The following is a 13,268-nucleotide window of genomic DNA, read 5'->3' as shown; positions in this document are numbered from 1 at the left end:
TCTATATAAATGTACGAAATATGCTGAAAGAATCGAATGGTTTACCCCATTTTTACCCGAGCCAGATTTGAGTTTTTTTTTGTTTTTTGGAGTAAAATTCGGTGAAAAAATCCAATTCACCGTTAAGAATGCGATTTTTTAGCGGCAAATTTTTTTATTCAACGCATAAAAATACCGCATCGCAATTGTTTTACCAATAAATGTCGTGAACCGGGTTCGATTGCGAAAGAAATTTATGAATATTTAATTGAGTGGTAGCCCCTTGGAAGGACAGGTGTCTATTAAACAAGCGATTAAAGATTCGAAACCTTCCCAAGTGACTATTGTTTGAATTGCGGTGAATGCATCGCTAAATTCACAGAAGAATTAACAGAAAGTCCTTGCTGTCACTGTTGAAAGATGTGCGCACATTGCGGTGAAAATAGTCAACGCAGATCAATCATTACTTCTCTGTAAAATCTCGACGCGTGATGTGCATAATTGTAGTTTGTCCAATCAGACAATACTGGAGTCCCTCATCTCAACCTGGGATCTGTTTTGCCTTTTTTGTCAGCTTTCTTTCTGCAATATTCGGCATAGCCACTCAGTTAGCTCGAATCGCAGACCTGAAGAAACTTATTACAACTATAACTGCGTTCAAGCTACAGTTGCCTCTTCAAACACATCTTGATGAAAGCACTGAAGTCGAAAGCCGACGTTAGTGTTGCATGTTCCTGCAATTGTACCCTCATTTGGAATATTTATAGGGAAACATTTTAGAGCTATGTTGTACCTTTGTGCTCCGTCTTTGTTCATCCAAAAATGTACGAACACAAACATTAAAAATATTCAACGTATGATGATTAAAATTTGCAGGCCTTTATCCCAGAAGTAATTTTCAGTCAAACTTCAGAAAAAGTATTTAGATCAAATTTTCACAATCTGTTAATGAAAAATTTCAAAAAGGATCCGTAGCGGGAGATTTCTCTGACTTAGTTATAAAATCACAGAATTCGCCAACGAGCTTATTCTAAAAACTATATTTTGATAAGTATTCCACCAGATCTCTAATTGATGGGGTTTTGAATCATTTGTTCTTAATTAAGAAAAAGAGTTAAAAAAAGCGTCAGACAACAGCAACGATGTGGAAAACCGGACCTAACTACCACTTCACGCATACCAAACTTTCGAGCAAAATAGAAAATCTGGCTTCAAATTCATAGTTCACGTCAAACAATTAAGGCAAAAGTTGGCAACGAGCAATCAATCAATGGAATTTTGTGCCATCTTAGATTTTAGCTGTGAGTTGAGTTATGTCAAGTAAACACAGAAAATACCTATCACAGCGCTGGATACTGAATTTAGTGTTAAGGTATTTGAGTCCTCTTCGTCTAGAGGAGCCATTCGCCGTTACTGGTCAAATGCTTCTAAAGGACTTTTGAACTGTCAGTAGACAGCAATGGGACAAGCATTTAAAACGAAAATGGTTGAATGATCCACCAAATGAAGTGTAAGAACTAACTAAGCTGGCAAAAATTAGAACGCCAGAGACTGCCTTTCGGGTCCTTCGATATCATGGAATTGCACATTTTTGGCAATAACAAGCAATGAGTTTTCAATGTCTTTTGCATTTCATCCTCGGATGCTTACACCAAGTGGGCGGGCATGGGTGAAGCCATGAAGGACATGAAAATAACGATCTTTCCAAAGCTGGAAGTGCAAGCTGTTTTTCTTGGCCGATTGTTTGATCAAAACACCTGTCAAGCTCTGTCAGTGAATATAAACAGGGTTTTCATGTAGACTGGCATCACTATTCTTGCACTGATTTAGTTTTACGAGTAAATGCCGAAAAATTCCATTATATATCGGAAATTGCGAGTATGAGGTTTTGCAGCACATTACTGTTGACGAAAAAAAATGCCACATCAATTGTTCTCCAGCCACACACACTTTTTGTTATATCTGCGGTGGTTTTAATCAAATATCTTGATGAATGGCCAAAATTTTGAAAGAATGCAGAACTTAAAAACTAAACCAAGCACCAAAAATAGTGATTAACTTTCTATAACACCCAAGGAATATGGCAAAGCAAGAACATCAATGAATGATCACTAAATAAGTCAAATATGGAATCTCCCACTCAACTGCATGAAATTAATAAGTTCGGATCTTATTAAAATCTGTTACTCAAAACTGCCTAGGCACTTGATCTGTTAACATCCCACGACTGCAACCGTTTGGCGAACTGCAGTATCACCGATCCCACTAAACCTGGCAAAGTTGACCGTCAACCTCAGTGTCTGTTTCGCCAAAACAAAAGGACTCCATGTTCCTGAACGCTTCAAATGGGCCAGCCATTTTGCTCCGTTCAACCTTTGAATTGGGCAAAATGATCTAAACCGGCCATCTGGTTGCATTCTATAGTTCTAGAATACAGTCTTGAAGTTGATAAACGGTTTTTTTACCGTCTTAAACATCTTAACCGCGTTCAACGTCAGCACCAGGACATAAACTATCTCCGATTAGTCTTTTAACAACTCAACACTAACCTTAGATTGAATTCCTCGCTGTTTTCAGAAAAGAAAAACTGTTTCAATTCCAGAATATTCTGTGCCGCATCTATTCAGCCCATTATGGCTGACCTCCCAGTGATGAGACTCGCATACTAGTCTCCACCGTTCAGGAACACATGACTCAACTACTTTGCACAAATATACTCAACTGTGCTTTGATGTACCGAGAAGTCAAGAAATTTTCCCTACGCTTTTTCGACAACTCGACTTTTATGTTGATATCGTATTTTTTTCTGGACATCATTTCATGTGTTATGGGAGTAGAACGATTTGTTGGACGTTGAAGTACCCCTGCTAGTATTTCTGATCAAATGATGGTACCGTTTTGTTGTAGACAATAGAGAGTGCCTCAAAAGTGTCAAAAAAGGTTCAACGACGTCATCTCACCTGAACGTGACCACAAAGACAGGAGGTGAAATTTCACCCATCTAAGTCCTTCTCTTCAACTTTTCCTTGGGAGATGCTGGTCTGGAAGTTTCAAGCAAATATTTGCCATCCACGAATTTTGCAGGCTCATTGACACCACGTTTTTTCTTACTTAGCACCATATTTTTTCTTAGTGATTACCTGTTTAACCGTTAACAACCCTAAGCGCCGAATTGTCCAAATTAGGCAATCGTACTCTAAATTTCTTTCTATTAGGCAAGTACTTTGACGGTGTTTATCAAGTATTGCTAATTGTGAATTTCCTAACAGGAAACAGTTCGCACCTACGCAGCTGAACACTTCCCCAATTTAATTTTGTTGAATCAAAGAGTACATCCCGGAGATTGGCCCACGTTCTAAGCGGCAGATGCCTTCAATGCATATATATTAGACAGGTGGTTTGGATTCGTTAGTCGAAGAGAAAAACCCTAGTGGTTTATAACTTACTGCTCGTCTTTACTTTAATACTCGAATTAATGAAGCCAATCATCGCCGACTTTTGCCGTTTACCGATTGTTTTGGTGCCATGTGCTAGAGTTTGAGCCTTTTCTCTCGACTTCTTCCTACGGGTTGGAGGATCTCACAATACAAATAAAAGTAGCAGGTTTCTCATAAATACTTAAGAGAAAAATACACCTTGCTCCAACTAATGTTGAAAGCTCGGAAAGTGCAGATAACATTTTCGTAGATTAACCTAACCGCAAAAGAAGAATATTGAAGCTTTAAGAATAATAGTTTTTAGTTTTTGAACAAAATGATTATAAAAATAATAAATTCGTTTGCGATATACAAAGAATACAGTCACCATTCATGTATACCGCGCGAGCACCAAAAGGCTGAAAGCCTGTGTGAGGGGCCGCTTTAGAGCTTCTTCTCCCATAAATTTTCCCTTGACTTTGCATTTTTGAAAAAAAAGTCGTCAATTGCAAATACTTGTTCTATGCTAGTGAAAGACGTCAATGAACCCAGTAAAATGGACTAATTACCAAAAAAGATTATTAAAAGCTTCCGAGTCTAAAATGTAGTTGTCCCTAACTTTATGAAGAAAATCATTCAACTTTTGCTGCTCACAATCAATTGCTTTTCTTATTACTGTTTCGTCAAATTGTGCCAGTACGTTATATAGTAAGCGAACTCTGACTGATAACCGTTTTCTGTTTTGCTTAGTAAGTTTATGAATGGTAGGTAAACTTTTTAGTCTCTTTGTATCATTTAATGACTTTTCAATTTCACGTATTTCTAAGAACCTGTTGACTGATTCATGTGGATGGGTTGTGCGTAGGATTGAAACCTGTAGCTTAAATACTTCATAAACGTGTAGTTCAAAAATTGAGGCTATTGCGCGCTTTTTTCTTGTCGTGCGAACCTCGTCCGATTTCTTTAATTGAAAGACAATTCGAGAAAAAAAAATTTTGTTGTCTCTGTAACTTTGTTAAGATCGGCTTGATTGTGGTTTCGTAAATTAAAATTCCGTATTGGTAACGAGGTTGAACAAATTATTTAAAAATTTTTACTAGAAGGTTTTTGTCTAGAAATTGGCGTGTTTGATATAAAATATTTATGAATTTTGCGCATTGTTTTTCAACAAAATTTACATGTTCTCTGAAGTCAAGTCGATAAACAATGAGGACGCCAAGATATTTCACAACTGTTTCGGCTTGAATTTCAGCGTCATTCCAGGTGAAATAGTCTGATTGTTCAGCTTTTTTTCCAACCAACCTTAACTGTGTTTTAGCTTCGTTCAGTATAAGTTTGTTGTTTTTCATCCATTCCAAAATTTTGTTTAGCTCCAATCGATGACTGTTTTCATTATAATCTCCAACAATCTTTGTGTCGTCTGCAAATATGGTAATTTCACAATTTTTGACAATCGTTGGAAGACCTTATGCTTTATAAGAAAATCTAAAATTCTTTTGTGCAAAAGTTTCTCAAAAAGTTTGCCCAAGATTGGTATTAAAGAGATGGGTCGGTAATTTCCGGCTTCATTCTTTGGTCCCTCCTTTTGAATGGGTATCACTACTCCAATTTTAAGCAAATTTGGGAAACATTCCTCCTCGAAGCATTTGTTGAAAATTTGACTAAGCTGTTCTGAAATTGTTGGTGATACAATCTAAAGAAAAAAATTTGATAGTCCAAAAGTATGTAGACTTTTCTTGTTGTTCAAACGTTTGAGTTCATTAAACACTTCTAGTTTGTCTGTTTTGCGTAGAAACAATGATTTTTCATTCCGTGGTATGCTAGATATTTCAAAGTTGTTTTTGAATTTTTTTGCCAAGTTTGGTCCTATTTCAACAAAAAACCACTGAGCACTGTTGCCGATATATCTTTCGATGGATCATGGTTAAGGCCTAAGCTCCTTTCGTTTGTCAAGTTTTTAATAAACTGGAAGAATTTTTTGTTATTTTTGTCATTTTCTTTACCGAAAATTTTTGAGTAAAAATCTTTCTTTGATCTGCGAACTAATTGTTTACATTTGTTGCGCTGCCTTCTGAATTTTTCTTTGGTCTCTTCAGATTTATTATCTAAAAATTTTTTCTAAAGCTTGATCTTCTTAGAGCAGTGGTTTTTCACTTCTTTAGAAATCCATCTCTTCCCTTCACTTTGTGGTTTTATGTTTTTTTGAGGTATTATTTCGTCGAGTACTTTTTCCAATTGTCTTTGTAAAATTTCTAACATCTCCGAGCTAGTGAGTATATTTTTTGGGAACGGGTAAATTTCAAATTTTTCTCGAATTTTGTTATTTAATAGGAGTGTTGTTTCCAACTTTTCTAGTTTTTTCCAATTTCGCGAAACGAAGCTTTTTTTGCTGTCTTTCTTTGAGTTGATTGATCTTGATTCTATGATGACACCAAAATGATCACTCGCTGACGAATTTTGGACATGTGTTTGAACGGTAAAATTTGAAAAAAGCTAGGTCAATTGTTGATTGGCTTGATTGTGACACTCTCGTAAAATCTTTAGGGTTGTTCGCAAGCTCAAATCCTAAGGCATGTAGATTCTGTATAAGATTTTGTTTTCGGTTTGACTCATCCACGATGTCTATGTTAAAATCACCACAGACAATACGCTTTGTATTGCTTTCTTCTCTGATTTCAAATAAATGGTTCCTAAGAGTGTCAACAAACTCAAAAGCGTTCATTTTTGGTGCTTTATATATTACAGTAATCAGAATTTTTTTCCATTTTGGGACATTTGTTTTAACAGCTAAAATCTGTAAATTTCGGTGACTAGTTTTTTTGTTGGTAGTATTATAACCTTGATTGATATAAAATTGATCACTGATCAGACAAAAATCTGTTGAAGGAGCAAAAAATTACCCAACTATCTACGCCAATTATTTTTATATTCGAATACAAAAACATTGTAATGATTGTACCAATTCTCATATGTACGTTTGCTGGTACCAAAAAAAGAATGCCTTGAAAGTCGTATAGACTGCTGACTTCTTTAACTAAGCAGCTACAACTCGGGGTTTTCAGCAACATTTTTCAGCTGATTTTTCTGACAGTTATTGGTTTAGCCTGATGTTATATTTTCTCGCTTACTCTATTGATGGAGTACCTAAGAATCGTGCTACGATTCATTTTTACCTTTTTCATAGATTTTCTTCCAGATGATAAGCAATGTATACTGGCATAGTCTCTCTCAGAATACAAGAATAACTCAAAGCTGGATGGGCCTTCGATACGTTTCCCTGTAATTATAACTCAAAAATTCGTGATAAAAAATTGTTTTCATAAATCTATTCACATATATACATATGCTGCGTCCATTTTATTTACATTAAGTTCGAGTACATTAAGCATGTGACTTAATCTATAGAAACAGAAAGATTTTTATTTTACAGTTTCGATCTTTTTGTATTTTGATTGTTAGGCAACCGCAAATTTAAATCTCATCATTGCAAGAAGCGTATAACAAATACCCGGGGTGACCTCAACATTTAAAAAGTCGTAAAATTCAGCTTCATTTTCTGGCGTCTGTGAAAAGTTGCAGTAATACAATGACAACTGATTTTTAAAATTAATCCCAAAAAAGCGCGAAAACGGACCGCAAAGAAACATCCGAAAAAGTCTTTTTTCATCGATCGGGTGCATATGGGAAAATTGCAGTCATAGAACTTTCATATATGACAAAATTGTAGTTTTGCTAATATTTAATTACTTTTTTTAATTAATTTATTGATTAAAATGATTTAAGTTTTTGTCATCCCGGGTAACAAGTTTTCTCAAATTGACTTTTCTGTCAGACAATTCTGACAAGATTTATCAATATAGCATATCATTATTTCTCAATACAATAAATGAAGCATAAGGTTGTAGTAAAACCACAGAAATGATTTTGATTTCTTTTAATTAATACTCGAAAAACAAATTCGAGTTCAGATTAAAGAAATTGAAATAAGGCAATTTGTCGCAGTTGATTTGAGATCCGTTTCCAGACACCCCCCCCCCCCCGCCCACTTCACATCCCTCCATTTTAATTGTTTGAATCCTTGAAAACAAACTGTCGCACAGACCTCTTGCAGAAATTGTTTTGCGTTCTCTCTTAAAAATTTGTTTTAAACTTCGCTAAAGATCGGGGTAGTACAATCTGCGTATGGGTTATGAACCAGATCTCAACGCTCAATCTGCTGTGATCTCAACAGTTAAATGATTTAGTCAAATTCGTCATCCAGATCGTCCATAGGAATGCTTTTGGGTCTGGATGAGGCGACTGAGGGCTGTTTCTGTCTCTGCTGCTCACCGGGGTCAAGGTCATCTTGCTGTTTCCTCTTCTGTTGCGACTGCTGCTGTTGCTGTTCTGGAGGAGTTCGCTGCCTTACCTACAAAGTGAGAGATAAGTTAAGTGCGCAGCTAGTAACACAAATTTGAAGAAATTTTGAACAGAAAAATTTGTCCTCGCAGAAGTTAATTCTTGATCTGAAAAATTTTGGCAACGCTAAGCAAAAGTTTTATTTATCGAGTACAGATTTCAAAAACTGTTTTCGAGAGTGAATAAATTATTAAGAGTTTAAATTATTAAGAGTTTAAAAAAAGATCTGCAGTCTGAAAACGCCAATAAAAAATATCAGAACCAAAACACGGGAGGAATACGATTTTCCGCTGAACTGTGATTTCTTAACTTGTCTCAAGAACTTATATAATATATGTCTAATATATGTTTCTAAAAGCTCAGCTCAATTAACTTTCAGCTGTGAAATCCTCGGGAAATTTCACTTTGAGGATGGGGGAAGTAAGCTACGCGTGTGGCCTGAAACTACCAGAAGAACAAAGAAACCATCAAAACGTGTCCTGAGCTACTGTCCAAAGAACTTATAGGGATATTACTTAAAAAAGCTCAAGATTTTGAAAAAAGCTTGCAAAAAATTTATCGAAAATACTTTAACATAGCCGGCAGATTGCCGGAATAGCTGCGAAAGAATAGACATGCGTGCCATATAATAGAGATAGAAACAGATACAGATCTAAATTGAAAAAAAAAATCGACGCCGCTCAAAAAACTAGGTAAAAAACATTCAGCGATAAATTAATTAAGCTTGTTGAAATTTATCCCACAGAAGCCTTTTATTAGGGACCTTTACTGCACATATGAGTTCCTTTGACTTTAAACTAATTCAAATTAAACTTAAGTTTTAAAGTGCAAAAGTCATTTTATTGAGTGAAGTAAGTCACGTATGATCAAAATCTAATCACGCAAATAACCTAAAAACGTTTGCTAAAACGAGTGAGAAATGACGTCACGCGCGCAAATGCCGTTAGTGAGACGAAGAAGTCATTCAGAAAATTTGACTTTTTCAGCTTTGCTGCGTGAACAAATGCAAAACGAAAAAAGAGCGTCAGACGACGAAACAAAAAACAAAGCCGGAAGAATTCCGGAAGCGACTCGAAGCGTCAGAACTTCACAAACAAAAACCTTAATTGCAGCGGAAGCCGTTACCTTTCGTTTTAAACCTTTAACTCATTACCTCCCCAGGTCTGATCAATAAATTGGTGAAATTTGAAACACTGTCACCGAGAGAAACAAGATGCAGCAAAATTTTATATTATTGAAAACGTTTCGTAACGTCGAAAAAAGTCAGAAATAATCAAAATGGCCAAAAAACTGCTAAGCTGAAAAAACTAACAAAGCCATCAATTGGCCTCAAATAGCTCATGATACTAATCTCAAAAAGATCGCGAAAGCAATCGGCAGATAATAATCAAGCAACTACGATAAATTTTTCAAAAAGAATGCTCAAATTTAAGTACCAGAAAACTACTACAATTAGAATTCTAATCACTGCATTTAAGACAAAAAACAACACATACTTCTTGCTTGTTGTACATATGCTAGACAACATGATTTCATACTAATTGCAAAATTAAATTGATCATAGAAGACATAAGCAGCAGAATATTCAAAGGCAAAAAATCGTTTGAATTAATACCAAGGCCGGAAGACAGTTGCAGTAAATAGTAAGAAGAGGAAAATTTGGAAAAGGATTGCTAGCAAACTCTCAGTACTGCCTTATGTTGAATGACAACAATTGCAAAACAAAGAAATTACGAAAATCGAAGAAAAAGCTGAATGATTCAATTTTTTAACAACCGAAAAAATCAATATACCGAAAAAATGTAGGTGCCAGGACAAAACTAGAATGATACTAACCAGAATGTGAAGAATATGGACACAATGCAAGGAACACTGTAATTAAAAGACATTCCTGATTTTTGAAAGTAGAAAAATTTAAAAATCAAGAAAAACGAATACATTTCATTGTTAATTATTCGAGACATAGAAAAGATAACGAGTCATCCGATACAGAGATATATTCTCCTGAAGAGAACAAAAAATAGGAAAAAGCAGAATTGAAACATAAAAAAACATAGGAAACATTTTGCAAAAAAAAGATTAAAAAATTTTTAACACTGCATTTACGAAAAATTTTTAAGTGTTTTTCAAAAACTTAATGCCAAAAAATGATTGATATTGTATTGAAACGATATTAAAGTCCCTCATGTTGCTCAGAAAGACTGTTTCTAGTGATTAAAATCAAAACACAAACAAAAAACGGACAAAAATCGGGAAAAAACTACCAAAATCGGATTAGCAAATGTACAATTTTACAAAACAAAATTACATCGAGGTAGAAAGAGGCGTTGAGTATATGAAATGTCAAAAAGAAGTTGCCATATTAACTGATTTTTGACAAAAATACGGTTAGAAGATCCAAAAAGGAAGAAATTAATGAAAAAAATGCAAAAACTAACAAAAAAATCAAGAAATATGTTCCAGTTTTGAACTTGAAAGGCATTTTCGGGCTCTGCAAAACACTGTGGCATCAATTTCTGAGATTGAAATTTCAATATAGCATCCAATAAAATTTATTTCTACAAAAAACCAAATTACAGGCAAAAAAACTGGGCCACTTAGGCGAAAAAACGGCTAAAAACGGTTATCTATATATGCCATTCAGTCAAAAACTACTTTTTAAAGTCAAAAAGTCATTCACCAAACGCGGCGCATGATCAAAAAACTTCTCTCGCTCGGAAAAAAATTAGTTCACACGGCAATTTTACTCACTTTCGCTTTTAGGTCAAAACAGTGTCTGAACGAATAGTATTTCCGGTAAAAAAAAACCTTAAGAAAACCAATATTCCTCTTCGAGTCGTAAAAAAACCAAGAGAACCGCAATATAGCTACGCTCAGCTTACAGCTTCCAGCTATAAAAAAGATAGTGGGAGTAGTTAACAGTTTGCCGCAAGTATACAAAACTTCGTCCAAAGAAATAACATTTCTGGATAAGATTTTCCATAGTTGCGGGGCCAATTGACATCTGATTCCACTAAGTTTAAGTATTTTTAAACAACATTAGAAGCAATATCAGAGCAAAAACTTAATGGAATCTAAAGAAGCAACTTCCTTTTAACTGCAGGCGATTTTTCTCTCCAGAAATTTGCATTTTTGAATATTATATTCTTTTTAATGAAATGTTGGAGAAACAACCATAATCAAAATAATATTAATTGTTTCAAAAACACTGTTTTCAAATTGTGACACTCTGAACAATTAGTCTGAGCCTTTTGATTTTTTCAATTATGAACAAAAAGAAAAATAATTAAAAACATTGCAGGTAGATTGCCGCATTAGCTGCAAAATAGACTTGCGTGCCGTATAGTACCAATGGTTACAGATATAGGTTGAACAAATTTCTGATCCCGCTCAAAAATACTATATAAAAAAACTTTTGCTAAAATTCACTCCGCAGAAGGCTTTTCAAAAGGGACCTGTAGCACATATTTGAGTTCCTTTGATTTTGAACAAATTCAAATTAAATTTCAAAAGTCATTTAATTTAGTGAGGTGAGTCACCTATGATCAAAATCTAATCACGCAAATGACATAAACTGTTATACGAGGAGATGATGAAAAATGACATTAAGCACGCAAATGATGTTAGTGAGAGAAGGAAGTCATTCAAAACTTTTGATTTTTCCCAGCTTTGCAGTGTGAAAAAATGTAAAACGAAAAAAAGAGCATCAGGCGCGAAATCTATACTTCACGGTCTATTGAATGCTTTAAATGCTCAAAATTAACTCAATTTTTAAACTGTTGTTCACAGGTCAAGTTTATACGTATTCTTAATTTCCACTGTGAACGCCCTTTACGCTCGCAACTTTGAGATGATTAACGATTTTGGAAACGAGAAAACTTAAGTGTAATTCACACGAGTGAAAAATTAAATCTATATATGTTTTTATGATTAACTACAGCCAGAAAACTTTAATCGCATAGTTCGCAAAATTGGAAGTGTTGTACACAGCTCCCCAAAGCTATTATAAAATCTCCCCCAAATAACAAAATTTTGAAATACTTTGGAGATCCCATTTCGGTTTTATCACTAAAAAGGTGCTGTAAAGGTTTTGTATAAATTTCTGTATAACTTTCCTGTATAGTTCAGAGATCTTAGCCTGAGAAACCAGCTCGCAAACAATTCATTATTTTGGAAACAAAAAAAAATAGAAAAAAGGCCGCTGAGATCAACAAGTTTTTATTGATTGACGCAATTAAAATTTACTCATGCAAGAACTGCAAAATTCCGCATCGTTATGCTCCATAACAAGACAGGCGTTCAAAACAATCATAGTGACAAATTAGATTACCTAATTGACTGAATGTCAGTTACTTCAGGATAAAACCGCAATGACAAATTTAATGGAAGTGTCGTTCCTTACCCCAATAAATGCTGAAGGTGAGTTAAATTTTGCATTTTGTACCCCTGTCATTGTATCGATAATTAGTAAAGGCTAGTCCCACGTTTTATTCACGGTGGTAAAGGAAAAACAAGTTTAAATTTTTATATTTTATAAAAAAATAATTCACCGCGATTCACCGCATTCACCGCAAAAACATGTAAGAAATACGCGGTGAAAAATTTTTTTTCACCGCATTTCACCGCATTTCTTACAAAAATTCACCACCAAACCTCGACCCGGGTACTAACTTGGTTTGGCATGGGGTCTTGAGGTTTGGAGTTGTTTTTGTTCCTCTGCTGGTTGGGAGGGGGTCTGTTGTCAATGTCGATGGCCACTTCGGGTGTTGTCTTGCCCCTTGCACCTCCCCCTCTGCTGGAGTTGAGAGATGTTCGGCTGTTCACACTCTCGTTAAGTTGGGAACTATCTTTACTGCTGCCAGGCTGAAGCTCATCCTGTGAAAAGATGTGAGTTGCAAGATCTGGAAAACTAATCACCTGGTCAATATTGAATACGATTCCAATCTCGATCTAGATAACGTTACGAGTTAAACTGATATCCTTAAAAAAACTTGCACTTCGAAAATTTTAATCTTGTAAGATTACGATTCTTATCTTTATATCCGTTCTGGGAATTGGTAAAATTTAATTGCTTGTGAGATCTAACAAATATGATCTGCTAAAAAAATCTGGCCAAAAAGATCTCCTAAAAGATCTGGCGAGATAAAATTGGGATTTTTACTGAGATTTGACCGTGAGTGAATCCAAAGTGAGCTTGATTATGTCAGATGAATTACACAAATATAAAATTGGTACCTTGTTCTGATTGTTGCTGCTTTGCACTTTGTTCTTCCTCTCTTCTCTCAACTGCTGATCTGATTTGATTCCGATTGAGTCCCAAATGATGAGGCAGCCGTCATTGGATCCAGTGAAGATTCGCCCATTTGGCAAAATCTATACAACCAACCACACAGTCTGATCAAAACAATTCATTTCAAGGTTTGGACCTAGACTCATCCAGGTCGACTTTCGCGACCCAAGCCAGTTCTGATCAAA

The 13,268-nt window shown here is 35.2% G+C and overlaps 2 protein-coding genes across 4 annotated transcripts in view; both read right to left on the bottom strand.

The window, feature by feature from the left end:
* LOC142343235 (uncharacterized) overlaps positions 1-13,268 on the bottom strand; it is a 595,961-nt gene that overhangs the window by 39,952 nt on the left and 542,741 nt on the right. The gene's annotated exons all lie outside the window — the stretch shown is intronic.
* Positions 7,571-13,268, bottom strand: part of LOC142343234 (uncharacterized) — a 374,820-nt gene continuing 369,122 nt past the window's right edge. Inside the window, exons 9-11 of the mRNA XM_075395008.1 lie at positions 13,029-13,166; positions 12,465-12,668; positions 7,571-7,803 (exon numbers count right to left, since the gene is read on the bottom strand). Coding sequence (XP_075251123.1) covers positions 7,636-7,803; positions 12,465-12,668; positions 13,029-13,166 — 510 coding nt within the window. The 3' untranslated portion in view covers positions 7,571-7,635. The remainder of the gene's footprint in view (positions 7,804-12,464; positions 12,669-13,028; positions 13,167-13,268) is intronic.

Source organism: Convolutriloba macropyga, chromosome 7 (assembly GCF_964194025.1).
Source record: "Convolutriloba macropyga chromosome 7, txConMacr16.3, whole genome shotgun sequence".
NCBI classification, from domain to species: domain Eukaryota; kingdom Metazoa; phylum Xenacoelomorpha; order Acoela; family Convolutidae; genus Convolutriloba; species Convolutriloba macropyga.
Note: the sequence above shows the minus strand (reverse complement) of the source record. Positions and strands in the feature narration are given on the sequence as shown.